This window comes from Canis aureus, chromosome 19, assembly GCF_053574225.1.
Source record: "Canis aureus isolate CA01 chromosome 19, VMU_Caureus_v.1.0, whole genome shotgun sequence".
NCBI lineage: Eukaryota > Metazoa > Chordata > Mammalia > Carnivora > Canidae > Canis > Canis aureus.
Genome location: NC_135629.1, coordinates 33,912,593 through 33,930,713, shown reverse-complemented (window position 1 = coordinate 33,930,713; position 18,121 = coordinate 33,912,593). Strand labels below are relative to the sequence as shown.

Below are 18,121 nucleotides of genomic sequence, written 5' to 3'. Positions count from 1 at the left end.
CCAACAAGGATTTGAAATCACGTCATTGATCTGTTGTTATACTGGACTGCTGTCCACTTGTTCATAGTAAGCAGAAGTTTTCATTTGAAATTTTTTTAAAAGATTTTATTTATTTATTCATGACAGACACAGGGCGAGAGGCAGAGACATAGGCAGAGGGAAAAGCAGGCTCCCTGAAGGGGAGCCTAATACAGGACTCAATCCCAGGACCCTGGGATCATGTCCCGGGCCAAAGGTAGATGCTCAACCACTGAGCACCCAGGTATCCCTCTCATTTGAATTTTTAAAAATAAGTTGGGAAGTAAAAAGATAAAGTAAAATTTTTTTTAAAAGGTAAAAATAAGTTGGGAAGTAAGAAACTTATAATGTACAAGTTTTATTTATTATGCAATTTTTCAAGCATTCCAACCTTACTCAGAAATAACACAAGACATCCAAGTGCTTTAAAATCCAAGGCCTTTAATTCATTTTTCAGTAATGACCATAAATGCCTTCACAAAACCTCTTTTTCACGAAAACGGAAGGCACTAGGCATTACATAACACCCTGAAAACAGTGATTCCCTCTGATGCTGGTGGAGATAACATTAAATGACAGTTTTTAGATCTTAACAATATCTCCTTAAAAAAAAAAAAAAAAAAGACAACACTGAAAATCACAAAAAATTAGCAGTCTTTCTCAGATTCCCAATGCAATTTTCAGTTACTTTTACAAGTACATAATTTGAAATTAATAGATAAACCAGGTAAGTATGATATGGTTTTCAACATGTGTCAGGTTTTAGTTAAATACAGTAAATATGAAGATACTGTTATTCTGCTACTTGGCATCCTTTGCTACTCTTTAGCTGTGCAAAATAAACTTGAAATGATACATCCTGTAGTGGCATAATTTAAAAGATCCTTGATATGACACTAACAACTTTCAAATTCTGGTCACAAACTGCATATAAATTGTAAGATTATTAAAATACTCCTTTTTGAAAAATAATAAGATGACCATTTATACCTAAATAAGGTTTCCCAGAAAGATATGAAATACTTTAGCATATAAAAGTAGTTGCCCCTTTTCCATAAGGACAATGTTGTTTCACAAAATAACTCATATGATCCAAGGCAAATGATTTCTTTCAAATGCCATATTCTCTCTATGACTTTGAGGTATGCTTCAAGAGACTGTATCCAGGAGAAAAGGGCACATTTAGGTATAAGACCACAGTTACAAACACAAAGAGGCTTTCTGGGTCAGGAGTGCCCTTAAGAGTTACATTAACAGAAAACAAGAGACAGCTTCTGAAGCCATTTCTTTTACAAACACATACAACTAAATTTGGTTACTGAGAGGGTAATTCAAGACACAGCTATTTACATATGTGCTATGTCATGTGTGGCTATTTTAAATAGTGGCTTCTGGAGGACACTCCTACTCAAACACAAACCAAACAACCTTACTTTACCAAATCACAATCTTCTATTTTTGGCAAGGTAGTATAAACAAAACAAAACAGAAACAAAATAAGCCTAGTGCTGCAATAAAAAAAACTAGCTTGCTTAACAGTGATTTAGGCAAAATCCCCATGTCTAACAACAGTAGGGACAGTATTCTGAGAAATATAATGGGGGGAAACCCCTACCAAACAAATAATGCTGAAAACTAATCTTATAATCAATCACTCACATGCCTATAACACAAAAGGTTTATGAATGCCTTTGACATGAGAATTCAGTTAAAAATAGCTGATTATGAGGTTTACAATTAGAATGTCTCTGGAAAACATCCAAGCTAATTAACCTAAACAGGTTCAACTAGTAAATGGTTAAGAAGAGATTAAACTCTTCCATAATTAATACTAGATGCTTTCTTGCCTTTGGAGAAACTGGTAAGGCTAAACTTGAAATGATAATAGAATTTAATGAAATGAAACCTACATGACAACTGAAAAAAAGATCACACCAGGGCACTACTAATACACATGATGATGGGAGGCAAGAAACGTCTTTAAGCGGTGATTACTCAGAAGAATGCCTTATAAAATTACATATCATAATCAAGTTAAGAAAAAGCTTCAAGACTAGCAGCTGGGCTTTGTGAAACATGTAGGACAACAGAAGGCACTACAAAAGCATTAATTACTTCTAACTACAGTCGGACAGATCAGTCTTTTCCTTCTTCTTAAGAAGATAGCCAGTGTGAATGTTATTTTTATATCCCCCTGAGTTTTAACATGATTGGGCAAAACAGCACCAATTTAAAAAAATATCTGCAATGCCAGCACTGCAGTTTGGAATCACTTAAACTGATGGCCCCACAGGTCTCTCATAAGAGCACTTTGAACATGATTAAAAATATAGAAATGCCTTTCGGTATTTCAGTATTAAAGTGGAACCACCACAGATATCCATTTTTAAAAATAATGCACTAAAAAGGTCTGTTTAGTCAGTATAGTCTTTCCATCCTGTAGCTAGCATTCACGGCTATTTTCCACACTGAGACATCTCCCTTGTGCGTTGGGTTGAAATGTCAGTATGCTTCATAGTGCACAATCTTTTTCGGCTGGAAAATCCTGGCAAGTGTCATGTCATGCCTGTTTTGAGCAGTATGCCTTGTAGGTCCTCTGGTAATGCTAAGATAATTGCATCTATGTGTGTCCGTAACTTTTCCATGGTGTCAGGTTTCACAGGCAAGCGCTCTCGATCAGCCTGCAACTACATAAAGAACATTTGGAAGCACTTAAATTATCCTCTCAGTCTGTATTAATATATTATATTCTGTAAATGAACAAGTTTAGTGGTTTGATGATTTGGAAAATTCAAACTTATACTAGAATTTACAGAAATTGTAAAAAAGCAAGAACATGTCATTTAAACAATATATTGTTGAGATCAATAAAAGACTTCTATATAAATTAATAGATAATATCTATAGGTACTAGGTGGTATTAGATATGTGACAATTTTTTTGTAAAGCTCATTAGACTCCCTGTAAATACTTTTCAAATAATATGGCATCACTCTGATCTGCTTGAGTGACCAAGTATTTTCAGATTTACCATCAATTGGCCAATCTTAAGCGCTCTCGTTTAAAAAAGCTACTTCTGTTTCACATCATGAATTGTCACCTCAACTGTGAGGAAAATATCTTTATGGATCTTTGCTGTTTTGGCTACATACCAGCTTATTTTTTAGCTTCAATACAAGGTCTACTGTTTCTACTTCTGTGTGTTTCTGGGTCCAGAGAAGTAAGTCCTAGAAGAATAAACAAAACCCCAATCAGTTAATACTCAAAATACTTTTCAAACTGCTCTATTTTAACAGGCAAGGCTACTGAGCAGGAAGGATAAGAAGGAAAAGGAGAATAAAGATGTAACTCAGATATAGCATTAAAGTACAAGCATAATTCTCCATATGATATTTTAACAATATTAATGAGATAATTTTTGACATCAGAACTAACAGTTGTAAATAAAATGTAAGAAACTCCTTTCTGAGGTAGCCCTTTTATATCAATGAAAAAACTGCAACTCAGAGTATAACACTAACTCCCATCCCTATTAAGTAGTAAGTAATTTATAAGGAACACTAACAAATTCAGATAACTGAACATGTAAACTTTCACATCTACAAACAAGCTCTTCTTGGCTTATTTGTGGTTGCCTTCATTATATTCATTCTCTTAAAATCACAGTCACTGGGAGTTTATGATCAGAAAGTTCACTTCAAGGCTAGCGCACCTCACGTTAAATAAAAATGAGACTATCCTTTATATTTTCACAAGTAGCTCAATTTAACATAGTCTGGTGACAAATTATAGATTATAAACAGTCAAAATACATTAAAAAATTGGGAATAGTTACTGAAAAAGGTGTTCAGATTTGAATCTTGATTCTAGCCAGTGCTATGCTAATAAATATTTAACCACCAATTCTCTAGGAAAAGTCTCTGGTTTGTATGTAGCATTTGCGAATGTGGTATAATACACCAACTGTAACCAATTTCAAGCTACCAACCTGAGATCACTGAACACAGAGTTGGGAAGAGATGTACACAGTTAGTTGCTGTGGATCAGTAGAAGTAGGGCTCTAGCTCACTGCTGGCTCCATTACTTAGCAATGATACAATCTGAAGCAAGTCACTTAATTTATAATCCTTGAGGGTTTCATAATGCAAATTATAACACACCTACTTCAATGCATCATTGTGAGGATTAAAAGACATTGTCCATATTAAACACCTACATAGCCCCTGGCACACAGCACATGATCTAGAAAAGTTAGGTATTACTATTTACAAAGTAGTGGATATGGATATAATCTCCCAGCCGCTAAGGATAATCTTATCTTTATTTTCAATAGTTGTTAATCATCACATAAACACAGTTTTCTAACCTCCTCACAAAGAGCTTCTAAATGGAGTGCCTCCAATTTCTGGGTCATTTCCTTCCGTCGGGTCTTGAACCAACCATCAAAATTTGGAGATTTTAGAAAATGCCTATAAAAATAAATTTTAAAAAAGCAAAGTTTGATTATGACTTACTTCCTCTCCTTGATACCTTTCCTACCTATAGCTTGGAGAACCATGTGAAACTTTTTTTTTTTTTTTAATATAAGTTAAAGTCCAGTTTTTTTTTTTTTTTTTTTTAAGATTTTTAACTTATTTATTCACAGAGACACAGAGAGAGAGGCAGAGACACAGGCAGAGGGAGAAGCAGGCATCATACAGAGAGCCTGACATGGGACTCGATCCTGGGTCTCCAGGATCATGCCCTGAGCTGCAGGCGGCGCTAAACCGCTGCGCCACCGGGGCTGCCCTTTTGTTTTGTTTTTAAACAAAGTTCTACAGATGGGTGAAAAAAGGGGAAAAAAAGACCAACCGGTAAAGTCCAATCCAATCGCCTTTTATTCTAGAGGTCAGTTGAGGTCCTGTTTTCTCAAGTGTTTTCATAAATTCTTCTGGAAGGAACTGTCTTAATTGGGGTGGACTCTAGAAATTATGACATACTGATTTAAAAATTAGAAATGGATATACTCCCAGAAGTTAATGACAGAGAACTCAAATAAGAATTTAATTGAATATAGTTATACCTTCCATGGAGAGATACTTTTCTGCAAAGGCATCAAGCTTGCCACGTATCTTTCCTAAAACCAAGAAAAAATTAACCTACATTAGGCATTCTTTTTTTTTTTTTTTAAGATTTTATTTATTTACTTGAAAGAGACAGTGCGAGCAAGTGTAGGCAAGGGCAGAGAAAGAATCCCAAGCACACTCTGTGCTGAGCACAGAGCTTTGTGTGGGGTTCAATGCCATGACCCTGAGACCAGGACCTGAGCAGAAACCAAAAGTTGGATGCTCAACTGAGCCACTGATATGCCCCAAAGTTAGGCATTCTTACCTAGAGACTTTTCAAAAACATTTAAACAGATGGGCTTAAAAAAAATAGGTTTACAACAAGTTTTTCATCATATGCTCTTTTAATAGCAGCAATACATCACTCCCCATAACAGACATAGGAAATTTTAGACTGAATTGAGAAGTCAGACTTTGAATAAGAATTTAACTAAATCTTATGTAATCCAAGGGACTGCATATTTTTAATGAAAATCATTAACCTTATTGGGTATGTACCAGAAAATGTACTCAATATTTTACATGCATGATCTCTTTTAATCCTTGCAACCATCCCATGTGGCAATTCTTACTGGGAAAGAGACTTTGAAAAGCTAAGTAAGCTGCCCAGGTCATGCAGCCTGAACCTGAATTCAACCGATGCCTTAAGCACTACAGTAAAGTTCATTTCAAATCAAACAGATTTAAATGGAACAAAATTAATTAACATCTACAGACCAAGAAAGAATATTTTGCTTCAAAATGTAATAGTGAAGATCTCCAGGTTGCTCCCACATGATATTCCTAGACAGATTACATTAATAACTAACTACCTGGCATCTCTCTCCAATTCAGGCTCCATACTAAGACCACATTATGGTACTGTCTGATACTGTGAGGCAAGTTTTAGTATTTTTTTTTATTTTTTTTTAGTTTTAGTATTTTAATATGCTATTCTACAGAGTTTTATAGAAGGAACCATATCATGTAGTCATTTATTCCATAAGTATTGAGTGCTATCAGATACCAGACTGAGGAAAAGATAATGAACAAGACAGATAAGGTCCCTATCATTATGGAGTTAGCAGTCTCATGGATATCATATCAAATCATGCTCAAGAAAATAGTATCAGAGCCACAGGGGTGGCTCAGTTGGGTTAAGTGTCCAACTCTTGGTTTTGGCCCACATTCGTGACCTCAGGGTCATGAGATCAGGCCCCACACTGGGCTCCTCACTCAGCACAGAGTCTGCTTGAGATTCTCTGCCCCTCCTCCTGCTCATGAGCTTTCTCTCTCTCTCTAAATAAAATCTTAAAGTGGCTTTGAAAAAAAAAAAAAAAGAAATAATATCAGAGAAAGAGGCTCCAGGTTAACCCTCTTTTAAGGTATAAAGTGCAATAATTATGTAGTATTTCATAATTATTTCACTTAAGATTCAAAGCAACCCTGTAAGATAATTAGGAAAAGTGGAATTAGCCATATTTTACAGATAAAGAAATGAGGGCAGAGGAAGGAAGTGACTTGCCAAAGTTACATAGTTAATATTAGAAGAGAGTCCAGGTCTCTTGCAAAGGGCTCTATTTTTAATCATCAAACACATGAGCAGGCAAAGCACACAACTGAAGGTTTTGTGGATGGGGAAAGCATTCACATATCCCTCAACTAATCACTAAATTAAGCAAATATGTGTGTTAACTTACTAATGGAATGATGAAGCTTTGTGTCAGTTCCAAAAAATAGCGTCGGAGAATAACACTTTGAGCCTCTGAAGGACGCTTCTGTTGTACACCCTTAAAAGAAAAAGCAATGAGAACCTACATTCTAGTGTAAGAGAAAATAAAACAATGCATAATTATAGTAATCAATTGATATGTAAATACATATTTTTACTTGATTTAAAAAGAACCCTAGAACCTCATCTTGAAGTAATTTAACTTGAAGTTCACTGTGCAATATCTTGTGGAAAAACCCTTAGAGTAAAACATCACTGTTCATCTCACACTTAAAAGTATCAGTTTACAATGAAGTGTTTTTATTTCATACTTGCTGTATGAGTATTATTTACATTTTCCAAAAAATGCTAACTATCCTCTGTTAGATGCTAAACTACCTCATGGAAGAGTCTATAACTTTTTCACTGTAACTCCTAAGTTTCTAGAAAGACCAGTACTAGTTGGTAGCGGCAGCTCCACATTTCAAGCCCATAATCATTGCTGCTTTAATCTCCTGATTTTTATGAAGTTTTGGTTCAAAAGAAAGACCTCATTTTACTTATCATACATAATGCACATACTGCCTAGATATTGCATACCTGCACAAGGAAATTTAAATTAATAATATAAGCAAGTAATTACCTTCTGTAATTGTTTTATGATCTCTTCATCTCTGTTTAGATATGGCTTATAAGAAGTATAAACTCCTAAAAAGAAAAGAAAATAAGGTAAATAGTAAGACCCAAGTACCCACATAAGTATATATTTAAGAATTGATAAAAATAATAAAATATAATAATAAAAAGTCAATACCAGGTTTAGAATCCAGTGTCTTTAAGTTCTTCAATTTTTTTACTTTAACCTGCTTAGGAATTTCACCTGAAGGAAATATCATAAAGATTCTTATAATTATTCAAGTTTTATATATTACAAAACCAGAATTTTGCAAGATTAATAATCCACTGACTGTTTATTACTTAGTCAGGGATCTTGTACCTAAAGTATTCTTTTTTGTTAATTTTATTTATTTACTAGAGAAAGAGAGAGAGAGAGAGAAAGCAAGTGAAAGCAGGGGAAGGTGCAGAAGGGGAGAGAAAGAATCTCAAGCAGGCTCCACACTCAGCGCCAGAGCCCAATGCAGGGCTCGATCTCACGACCCTGAGATCACGACCTTAGCTGAAATTAAGAGTCAAATGCTTAACTGACTGAGCCACCCAGGCGCCCCTAAAGTATTCTTCTTAATATCAAATAATATTCAAGAGTTTATTCCTGATACTTTAAAACTGGATAAAGGGAATGCTGGATTATTATAGCATTACGGAAAAAATGTATATAAATTATATAAAATGGGTATTTGATCTTTCATTAATATCCATTACTTAAAACTTTTCCTTTTGTCACTCAATTTATAATTTAAAATATTTGTGCCAAATACATGAAATTGAAAAATCTATGTGCCTAATATTAATAAAATACCCTTGAAGAGTAAATGGAATTGCAAGCAACTCCTATAGTATTCAAAAGTTTTCTGATACCTCCCTGTCTGTTCCTGCATTGTAGAAACTTACACTGCCACCAGGTGGTGACAGTGTATGTCACAACCACAGACCTGAGCCATAAAGGGATAGGCCTCCCAAGCAGCATATGCTGTGTTCTGGTCTTCCGGTCAAGAGAAGCTACAATCTAAACAACTCTCTAATTAGGAGAAAAATGCCCCAAGACAAGCACTTAAAAGGATCATTAACACACTACTTTTTTTCCTTACTCTTAGGCAGGGAGAGGGAGGACAAAGTGGACCTAAGAAGTGAAAAACAATCTAGAGCTTATCTAATTCAAGGCTCTAAATTGACAACATATTTTTGTTTAAATTTAAATGCTAACTACAGTTTTCTCTGGGGGTGGTTCTGCAGGAACACAGAATTTTCACTTATAATCTTGTTAAAAAATTTTAGAAGTATGTACTATGGTAAAACTCTACTTTGAAGTACTTTCAATCTTACAGAAAAGCTGCAGAATAATAAAAATGATATCCTAATTTTATTAATCGTCTCAATAATAACTTTAAACAGACACTATTAAATAAGTCGATATCAGGTACAAATAGACTCATTTTTTTCCCATTGATTCAGTAAATGTTAATAAATGCAAGATACTGGAGATAAAAACTAGTTCCTGGTATCAAATAGCTCACAATCTAAAGGCAAAGTAAGACAAATTGAGATATATGACAATTTGGAAGGATATCTGCTGGGATAAACAAGATCCTATAGAAACACAAAAGAGTGTCTTGGCCAAAGAGGAGTGAAAAAATTATTGAGGTTTCCTAAAGGAAGTGATATGTAAGCAGTCTTATAAGAGAAATAAAAAGTTATCCAGGGAGAAAAAGATGTTTGAGGTAGAGTTGAGTCCAGAAGCATTAACAGCATGTTGCCTAAAGAGTTATACATAATGGTAAGGATAGTACTACCACCACATACTCCATCCTTATTTGTGCCAGTCCTGATCTAAGACTACTGCATGAATGATTGCATTTAATCTTCTCTAAGAAGCAGGTTTTATCAAGTCCATCTCACAGATGAAGAAACTAAGGCATGGATAAAACTGACCTGGTATGCACCAGCACTGGCTCTTTCCTGCATCATTATCCACTCTGATTGGCCAATATCCCATTCAGATAGGTTGTTGGCTCTAGAGGAAAAACTTGTCCAAGGACACACAGATAACATGGCTGAACCACGATATGGAATGAGGCAGTCTAACTCCTGAGCCATCACTCTTATCCACTATACTACAGAGGCAGGAATGAAGAGTATGTTAAGACAGGCAAGAGATAAAGCTACAGAAGTACTCAAAGGTCAAATCAAGAGGAACTATAAAGATGTCTAACATCCAAGGTGACTGAGAAATCAGAAGCATGAGCATGGCAGGCAGTGGATGGGGAGACTGAGCTGACAGGATCAAATCTGCATTTAACACATTCTCTGACATGAGGTGGTGATAACGTAAGCCACAGCTACAGGCCTGAACTACAGATAGACAGGACTCATGAACAGGTCTGCTGTGTTGCACAAAGGAGCTTGAAGTGAAAGAGAAAAGCCCAGAGGATAAAATAGAAGCATTGTGGAGTACTGCTCCTGGGTAGATACAGAACCTGAATGAAGCAAGACGTGTGCGGCAAGGAACGAACAGGGAAGACAGGGAGCCCCTGGAACTCTGTGGAGGAGAGAAAGCCATGAAGCTTTGGGGACAGACTGGGAGAAGAGCAAAGTCCAGAAATACCCAAGTTTCTAGAATTTTTTTTTTAGATTTTTATTTATCTATTTTAGAGAAGGAAAGAAAAAGTGTATGTATATGTGAGCAGGGGGAAGGACAAAGGGAGTGAATCTGACAGACTCCTCACTGAGCCTGGATCCGACTCAGATGCTTTTAGTCTAGATTAAGAGGACAAAACTATGAAAATAAATGTCAATATTAAATTAAGATTCTAAAAAATGTTCCATATCTTCTTATAGCTAAGACTCTGGTGACTGCTGTATTCTAAATTATCACTAAATCATAGAGAGAGGATACCAGTGAAATGGCAGGTGACTATGACATTTACAGAATGCCATGAGTCAGGAACTCATCTAGCAAAGAATTTGAGGCTAAAGAGGCTGTTTTAAGAACACACAGATCTGACAGCCAAAGTGAAGTTATCTGCTCCTTCCTCTATTTTTTAAGACTTTTAAGGATTTCAGTATGAGATTGAGTCTAGTGTTTGTAAATAATAGAATTTAAACAGTTATTGCTTCAGTCTAACATATCTATGTAGATTTATGTATATACTGGAAAGAATATCTCATAAATATTAAATAATATTTTAAATATATCTATGTACACCAAAAGAAGTCTTTTTTTTTTTTAAGATTTTATTTATTTAGAGAGAAAGAGCATACACAAGCCGGCAGGAAGGGAAGAAGGAGAGGGAGAAGTAGGCTCCCTGCTGAGCACAGAGCCTGATGTGGGGCTTCATCCCAGGAGCCTGGGATCATTACCTGACGTGAAGGCAGACAATTAACCAACTGAGCCACTCAGGTGCCCCAAAAGAACTATTTTTTTAAAGATTTTATTTATTTATTTATTCCTGAGAGACACACAGAGAGAAGCAGAGACACAGAGGGAGAAGCAAGCTCCCAACGGGGAGTCCGATGCAGGATTCAATCCTGGGACCAGGATCATGCCCTGAGCCAAAGGCAGATGCCTAACTGCTGAGCCACCAAGGCGTCCTCCAAAAAAAGTCTTTAAAAGTAACATACCATAAAGTTGTTTAAAAATATTTTCAATATCTCAAGTCTCACTATTTCAATAAACAACCCATGACTGTCCAGTGAGGAATGTCAGAGAGACCATTAAATTATCATCTAAGTTAACAAAGCTTCTAATCTCTGAATTATTTTACTCATTTAAATACATTCATACATACATACATTCATAATACAACAGTTACGATAGGCCAAATACTATTTATCTCTTCTTCAAGGAAAGCACAACCTTTGACCATTTCTTAATACAATTGCCAGAGAAATGTATAATACTTATTTGAGACCTAGCAGAGAATTTTGTGCCAAGTTCAATAATTCAAGCTTCTACAAGGTTTTATTCAAGCAGTGTTGGAAATTCCCATTTAATTGGGCTTATACATATACTAAAAGTTGCTCAAATTTTGAGGCTTCGTTGTTGTAATTCATTTCATGTTTATAACACTAGAATATTAGATGTACATTTTTTACTAGGAGGACATGATGGGTTACACATAAAAGAATCTGTATATTTTAGTGGGAAGTTATGCTCTTCTCCAAAGGCCCTTATTCAGATCGCCTCCAAAAAAGCTTTCCATTAACATAATTAAAAAGTAATTAAGAGATGAAAACAAAGGGGAAGAAATAAATCTGCTCAGCCAATTCACATACTAAAAACAGAACACTGAGTTTATATTTTACCTGCAGGTTTAAGGTCTCCTATTCGAATAATGTGTGGCCAGTGCTGGAGTGTTTTTGCAAAAAAAGGGTTGGTTACTCCTAATATGACTGAAGGCCTGCATAAAACAAAACAGAAACAAAGTGAGAAGAAGACATATGTTCCAGTGAAGAATAGTTTATAATTTCTTTAGACTGAACAATAGATCATCTCTTCCCTCACTCAATGCATTACGTATCAACTGTCTGCCAGGCATCATGTTTAGGACCAGGCAAGTGAAGATGAAAAGACATGGTCTTTCTACGAGCATATAGAACGAAAAGCATACATACCCGATTACAATGCCACAAAGCAGAAAATAGAGAAGGTGGTATATAACATACGATAATTACAAAGGAGAAACGATGTCTATCAGGGTATTCAAAGACAGCTTTACCAGGGGTGCCAGGGTCGCTCAGTCTGTTAAGCATCCAACTCTTCAGTTCAGCTCAGGTCATGATCTCAGGGTCATGATCTTGGGGTCCTAAGACTGAGCCCCACATAGGGTTCCACACTCAGTAGAGTCTGCTTGAAGATTCACTCTCCCTCTCCCTCTGTCCCTCCCGCCACCTGCCCCCACCATGTGTGCACATGTTCTCTCCCTAACATAAAAAAATCGAAAAACAAAGACAGCTTCACCAAAGAGAGGACATTTGTGCAAAGATATGAAAGATGAATAGAAATTCTTTCCAAGTGGGTATGGGAGTTAAAGGTGATGCAGGAGAACAAATAGTATGAGCAAATCAATGAAATGAGATCATGGTGTGCTTGAAGAACTACAAATAGCTCAGCATTCCTACAGCATAAACCGAGAATGATAAACAGTCAGAAATGAAAGTAGATGGGCAGATGCTGGCCAAATTATTAAGTACCAAGTTAATACGCTAAGAAGTTTTTTTTTTTTTTTTTAATTTTTATTTATTTATGATATTCACAGAGAGAGAAAGAGAGAGAGGCAGAGACATAGGCATAGGGAGAAGCAGGCTCCATGCACCGGGAGCCCGATGTGGGATTCGATCCCGGGTCTCCAGGATCGCGCCCTGGGCCAAAGGCAGGCGCCAAACCGCTGCGCCACCCAGGGATCCCAATACGCTAAGAAGTTTAAAAATCTTATAGGCATGGGCAGCCCGGGTGGCTTAGCGGTTTAGCGCCACCTTCAGCCCAGGGTGTGACCCTGGAGACCCAGGATGGAGTCCCACGTCAGGTTCCCTGCATGGAGCCTGCTTCTCCCTCTGCCTGTGTCTCTGCCTCTCTCTTTCTCTCTGTGTCTCTCATGAATAAATAAATAAAATCTTTAAAAAAATAAAATAAAATAAATATCTTATAGCCAAATGGAAGGTACTAGAGAATCAAACGGAAGGATGCCACATGAATGAAAATGTAGGAAGATCACTCTAGGGGAAATCTGGAAGATGCTCTACAAAGAGGAGAAGGGTATTGTGGACATTGCTGCTATAAACATTGGGGTGCCCACAATAACCAAACTGTGGAAGGAGCCTTGGTGTCCATCGAAAGATGAATGGATAAAGAAGATGTGGTTTATGTATACAATGGAATATTACTCAGCCATTAGAAACAACAAATACCCACCATTTGCTTCAACGTGGATGGAACTGGAGGGTATTATGCTGAGTGAAGTAAGTCAATTGGAGAAGGACAAACATTATATGTTCTCATTCATTTGGGGAATATAAATAATAGTGAAAGGGAATAGAAGGGAAGGGAGAAGAAATGTGTGGGAAATATCAGAAAGGGAGACAGAACATAAAGACTCCTAACTCTGGGAAACGAACTAGGGGTGGTGGAAGGGGAGGAGGGTGGGAGGTGGGGGTGAATGGGTGACGGGCACTGAGGGGGGACACTTGACGGGATGAGCACTGGGTGTTATTCTGTATGTTGGTAAATTGAACACCAATAAAAAATAAATTTATTAAAAAAAAAACAAAGAGGAGATGGGGTTTGGGAGAATGCAACAGCAGATATGACAAAGACTGGAAATAGTAAGAGCAGGAAGAGACTTTTGGGAAGCAGATAACAAATATTACTATGAGAGAGATTTAATGCTGTTGAATTGATGGAATTTGGTAAAACTTGATGTGGGGCATATTAAGAAGGAGAAATTTATGAAAACTTAAAGTTTTTGATAACTAAGTGAAAAGTAGTACCATTCATGAAAAGCAGCATGGGTTTAGGGAAGAAAACAAGGAGACAGAAGGAATTCAGTTTTATACATTTAGTTCAAGTGCCATTAAGATGTCCAGGTGGTAAAGTGGTAAAAAACAACAACAAAGCCCTGGACATAGGTCTGCACCTTGCAAAGATGTGGGCTAGGCAGATAAATTTCAGTCATCAGTATATGGGTGTTAACAGAGGCAGTGGATATAGATAAGATTCCTCAGAAAGAATTATCAGTCTGAAATCAGATCCCAGAACACAGCACTGAGAACACCAACATTTAAGGTGCTGGCAGAGACAGAGAGATCTGCACAGGAGACTGAGATGCCTCACCAGAGAGCCAGGTGAGACTGGTGTCAAGGATTAAAAAATGCTTTCAAGCTCAACAGCTTAAATGTCGTAAGAAAGGGAAGGCAGGAAAAATAGGGCAGAATGTGCTCATGGGGTTGGGCAGGAAGAGGGTCTTGATGACTATGCAAGAATGACTTAACTAGAGAAATCAACCAGCACACTGAGAAGCAACCAGAAAACCAAGAGGTAGAGACAGTAAATGGAGATTTTTGTTGTTATTCTAGAAATTTAGTTACGAAAAAAAAGGTGAGCAATAGAGCAGAAGCTAAGAGAGAAATGATAAGATAATTTTTCCCCTTTGACATACTGGGAAGAATTTTCATGTTTCCATGCTAATTCAACGAAGAGGAAGAAGAGGAAGAAGGAAAGGGAAGTTATAGAGCAAGAAGAGATAACTGATGCTGTAAGAGGCCCTGAAGTAAGGCAAGAAAACAGAACTCAAAGTATAGTCAGATGGCTATTAATGATAATACAGCTTCCACTAATAAAACTATTCAAAGAAATAAGATTGACAGCTGAAATGTAGAAGTATTATAAGCAGCTCCTAAAACCTTCCTTTATAAAATCAAGGTGCCAATAAGCTCAAGATTTAATTTTAACATAATTTGGTTATATTATACAGGTAATACTTGGTCAATAAAAGTTATTTTGTTTACTCACGGGGCTTGAGTACGAGTAGTATATTCTTTGAATTCACTGTCATGAATAGTGAAATAAGGTCGGAAGTCACTGAAGTACTTTAATGGAGAAATACAGCTGTGGAGCAAGAAGAATATTTAAAACAAAGGGCACAAAAATTAAAGGCCCTACTCAATAACTATAAAACATCAATACACTCAGTATACTTAACAATGTAATAATTTATTTCAGTAAACAGCAAATTCATTTTAGAAAACCAGAAAGACAGTGGAAATGTGTAATAATGTGGAATAGTGTGTTGAAAAAAACACTAGACTTGGGGCTGAAGATGGGGTAAAACTCTGGCATTCTCATTCCCCAGTTAATACATCTTTTACTAGACACTGACTATTCACGCAACTAATATTTGTCAGGTGCCAGCTTTGTCTAAGTGAATGAATGTTTACTGCTTGGAAAACAAAAACCTGGTTCCAGCCCTCATGGAGCCTGAATTAATTTTCTCATCCATGAAACAGTACAATCATGAGCATAGCCTTCTAACAAGGCAGGCAGTTGTGTGGATCAACGCAATCAGTGTGCAAACATATCACAGGTGGGAAAATGCAACTATCACCATCAAGAACCAAATATACTCACTTAACAAGTGCCAATACAGTCTCTGATGACTCTGATGGTGATGGTGCCATGACCACAAGGGGCTCCCCCAACAGAACCAGCTCCCAAAGCATCTGACTATGAAGGAAAACTGGGCAGAAACATCTGAAAGATATTTATACAGTAAAAGTGTTATTTATCCAATTGTTTTTTCTTTTAATTCTTAGGTAATAGTTCTAAAAATTTCATATTGATATAAATTCTTCCAGCTATTTATACCTTGTTGTGATATACAAATTCATTTAGAATACAGTAATGCATAAGTCCCTTTTATCCACATAAAAACATACCAATTTGACTCATTCCAATTTTTAGAAAATCAAATGCAATATATTGACACACAAATGGCTAACAAATAATAAAAGCATATAAAATAATTAAATTGTACCATATGTAGACCTATTTCATAATATTGCTTTCTTTCATTTGCATTTCTATTCTGAATATTTTGAAGAAAACAAGAAAAATTAATTTTCCAAAGGATGTTCACAGAATGTACTTATTTTAAAAGCTAATGCTGGAGATCCCTGGGTGGCTCAGCGGTTTGGTGCCTGCTTTTGGCCCAGGGCATGATCCTGGAGACCCAGGACCGAGTCCCACATCAGGCTCCCAGCATGGGGCCTGCTTCTCTCTCTGTCTGTGTCTCTGCTTCTCTCTCTCTCTGTCTTTCATGAATGAATGGATAAATAAAATCTTTAAAAAATAAAAATAAATAAATAAAAGCTAATGCTGGGCAGCCTGGGTGGCTCAGCAGTTTGGTGCTACCTTCAGCCCAGGGTGTGATCTTGGAGACCTGGGACTGAGTCCCGCGTCGGGCTCCAGGTATGGAGCCTGCTTCTCCCTCTGCCTATCTGTGTCTCTGCATCTCTCTGTGTCTCTCATGAATAAATAAATAAAATCTTTAAAAAAAAAAAAAAAAAGCTAATGCTTTCAGGGCACCTGGGTGGCTCAATGGGTTAAGCATCTGACTTAGGCTCAGGTCATGATCTCCAGGTCCTGGGATCTAGTCCCACATTGGGCTCTCAGCTCAGCGGGGAGTCTGCTTGTCCTTTTCCCTCTGCTCCTCCCCATGCTTGTGCTTTCCACCCCCCTCTTTTTCAAATAAATAAATAAAAATCTTTTAAAATTTTTAAAAATAAAAGCTACTAGTTTCATATTAAAAAATGATGAAAACAAATCACAAGGGGAAGTTCTAATGCTAAACAATAGAATGATTTCCTGGGCATATCCTTCCCTTACAAAAATGTTCCTTATTTTTATAGGAGCCCTGGAATTAGATGGAAGCCTATCAGGACACAACTCTGGTACACTACTTAGCCTCAGACATTTGGTAACATACTTACTTAGTAATTTCCTCCTATTAGGGTAATGATGTTTCCTAGTAGATTAGAAAATATCTACTTATAAAAATCATAACCAATCTACCTAGTTGAAAACACATACACAAAGAGAAGGAAGGAAGGAAGAATGCTTAAGTGCAAAAATATAAAACATATTTGTGAAATGGAAATTAGGGAAAGTTAATTTTAACTATTCAAAGGCAAGAAAAAATGTGAAGGAAGTAGGAAAAAAAGAAACGAACAAAAACAAAATAATAAACAGTTCAAGGATAAAGCAAGGGAGCTCTTCTTCCTCTTTCTTTCCTAAACAATTTGATCCTAAAGCAGAACATGTGCATGGTAGGCATCTCTGCCAGGAAGGAAAGGAAGACATGTTGGTTCAGAGGAGGGTGAGAGGGCCTGTGTGAGATGAGGGAGATATTCACATGGAGGAGGTGGCTTCCTGTGGGGCTTTTGGAACCCAAATGTGGTGAAGAAGGTGTACATGTGTGGAGGTAATCTGATTTGGGGTGACAGAGACCAAGAAGTGTGAGAGGCCTGGAGGAGCATACTGGTATAGAGTATCAGAAGTGTGCTGATGTTGCCCATGGTGGGACATAAGAGCAGGGGAAATAGGGTGTTCACATGGAGAGGCCTGGAAAGAGGTGTAGAAGCACAGTAAGATAGGGAGGGCATTCCTATTGGGCAGCCAGAGCACAAGAAAGGTGAGGATGGCATCCATATGAAGAGGGGGCCTATGTACAACATAGAAGCCTAAATGGGGTAGGAGAATAACCACATGGGGGTCAATCTGGCATGCGTAGAGCCTGGGAAGGTTAAAGAAGGTAATCCACGAAGAAGGGCAGCTGGGTATGGAATGTCAGAGCCTAAAAAGGGTAAGAAAATCATTAGCACAGAGGAGAGGGTTTAAGCAGAGATGAGAGATTGGTTACTAACAAGGACCAATCAAATAAATAAATAAAGGATAATAAGAGGTAGTTCCTCAGAAAGGGAAAAGAAATACAAATACAGAAAGGGAGAACACTAGAATGAATCCTGTCTTGTAGGATTGGAATTGGGGGTAGTGGTGTGACTTTATGGTTTTCAATATAGATAGATATAAAAATAAATATAGGTGATCCTTGGGTGGCTCAGCGGTTTGGCGCCTGCCTTT

At 37.0% G+C, this 18,121-nt stretch overlaps 1 protein-coding gene across 8 annotated transcripts in view; it reads right to left on the bottom strand.

Annotated features, from left to right (window-relative positions):
- Positions 1 to 439: 439 nt before the first annotated feature.
- The window catches only part of DENND6A (DENN domain containing 6A), an 87,695-nt gene continuing 70,013 nt past the window's right edge, over positions 440 to 18,121 (bottom strand). For all 8 annotated transcript variants that reach the window (XM_077858417.1, XM_077858414.1, XM_077858411.1 and 5 more), the window contains 11 exons: positions 15,611 to 15,733; positions 14,996 to 15,091; positions 11,794 to 11,888; positions 7,628 to 7,693; positions 7,457 to 7,521; positions 6,803 to 6,892; positions 5,081 to 5,134; positions 4,870 to 4,979; positions 4,385 to 4,487; positions 3,171 to 3,245; positions 440 to 2,705 (listed from right to left, as the gene is read on the bottom strand). In XM_077858417.1, the coding sequence (XP_077714543.1) occupies positions 2,574 to 2,705; positions 3,171 to 3,245; positions 4,385 to 4,487; positions 4,870 to 4,979; positions 5,081 to 5,134; positions 6,803 to 6,892; positions 7,457 to 7,521; positions 7,628 to 7,693; positions 11,794 to 11,888; positions 14,996 to 15,091; positions 15,611 to 15,733 (1,009 nt within the window). In that variant the 3' untranslated portion in view covers positions 440 to 2,573. The remainder of the gene's footprint in view (positions 2,706 to 3,170; positions 3,246 to 4,384; positions 4,488 to 4,869; positions 4,980 to 5,080; positions 5,135 to 6,802; positions 6,893 to 7,456; positions 7,522 to 7,627; positions 7,694 to 11,793; positions 11,889 to 14,995; positions 15,092 to 15,610; positions 15,734 to 18,121) is intronic.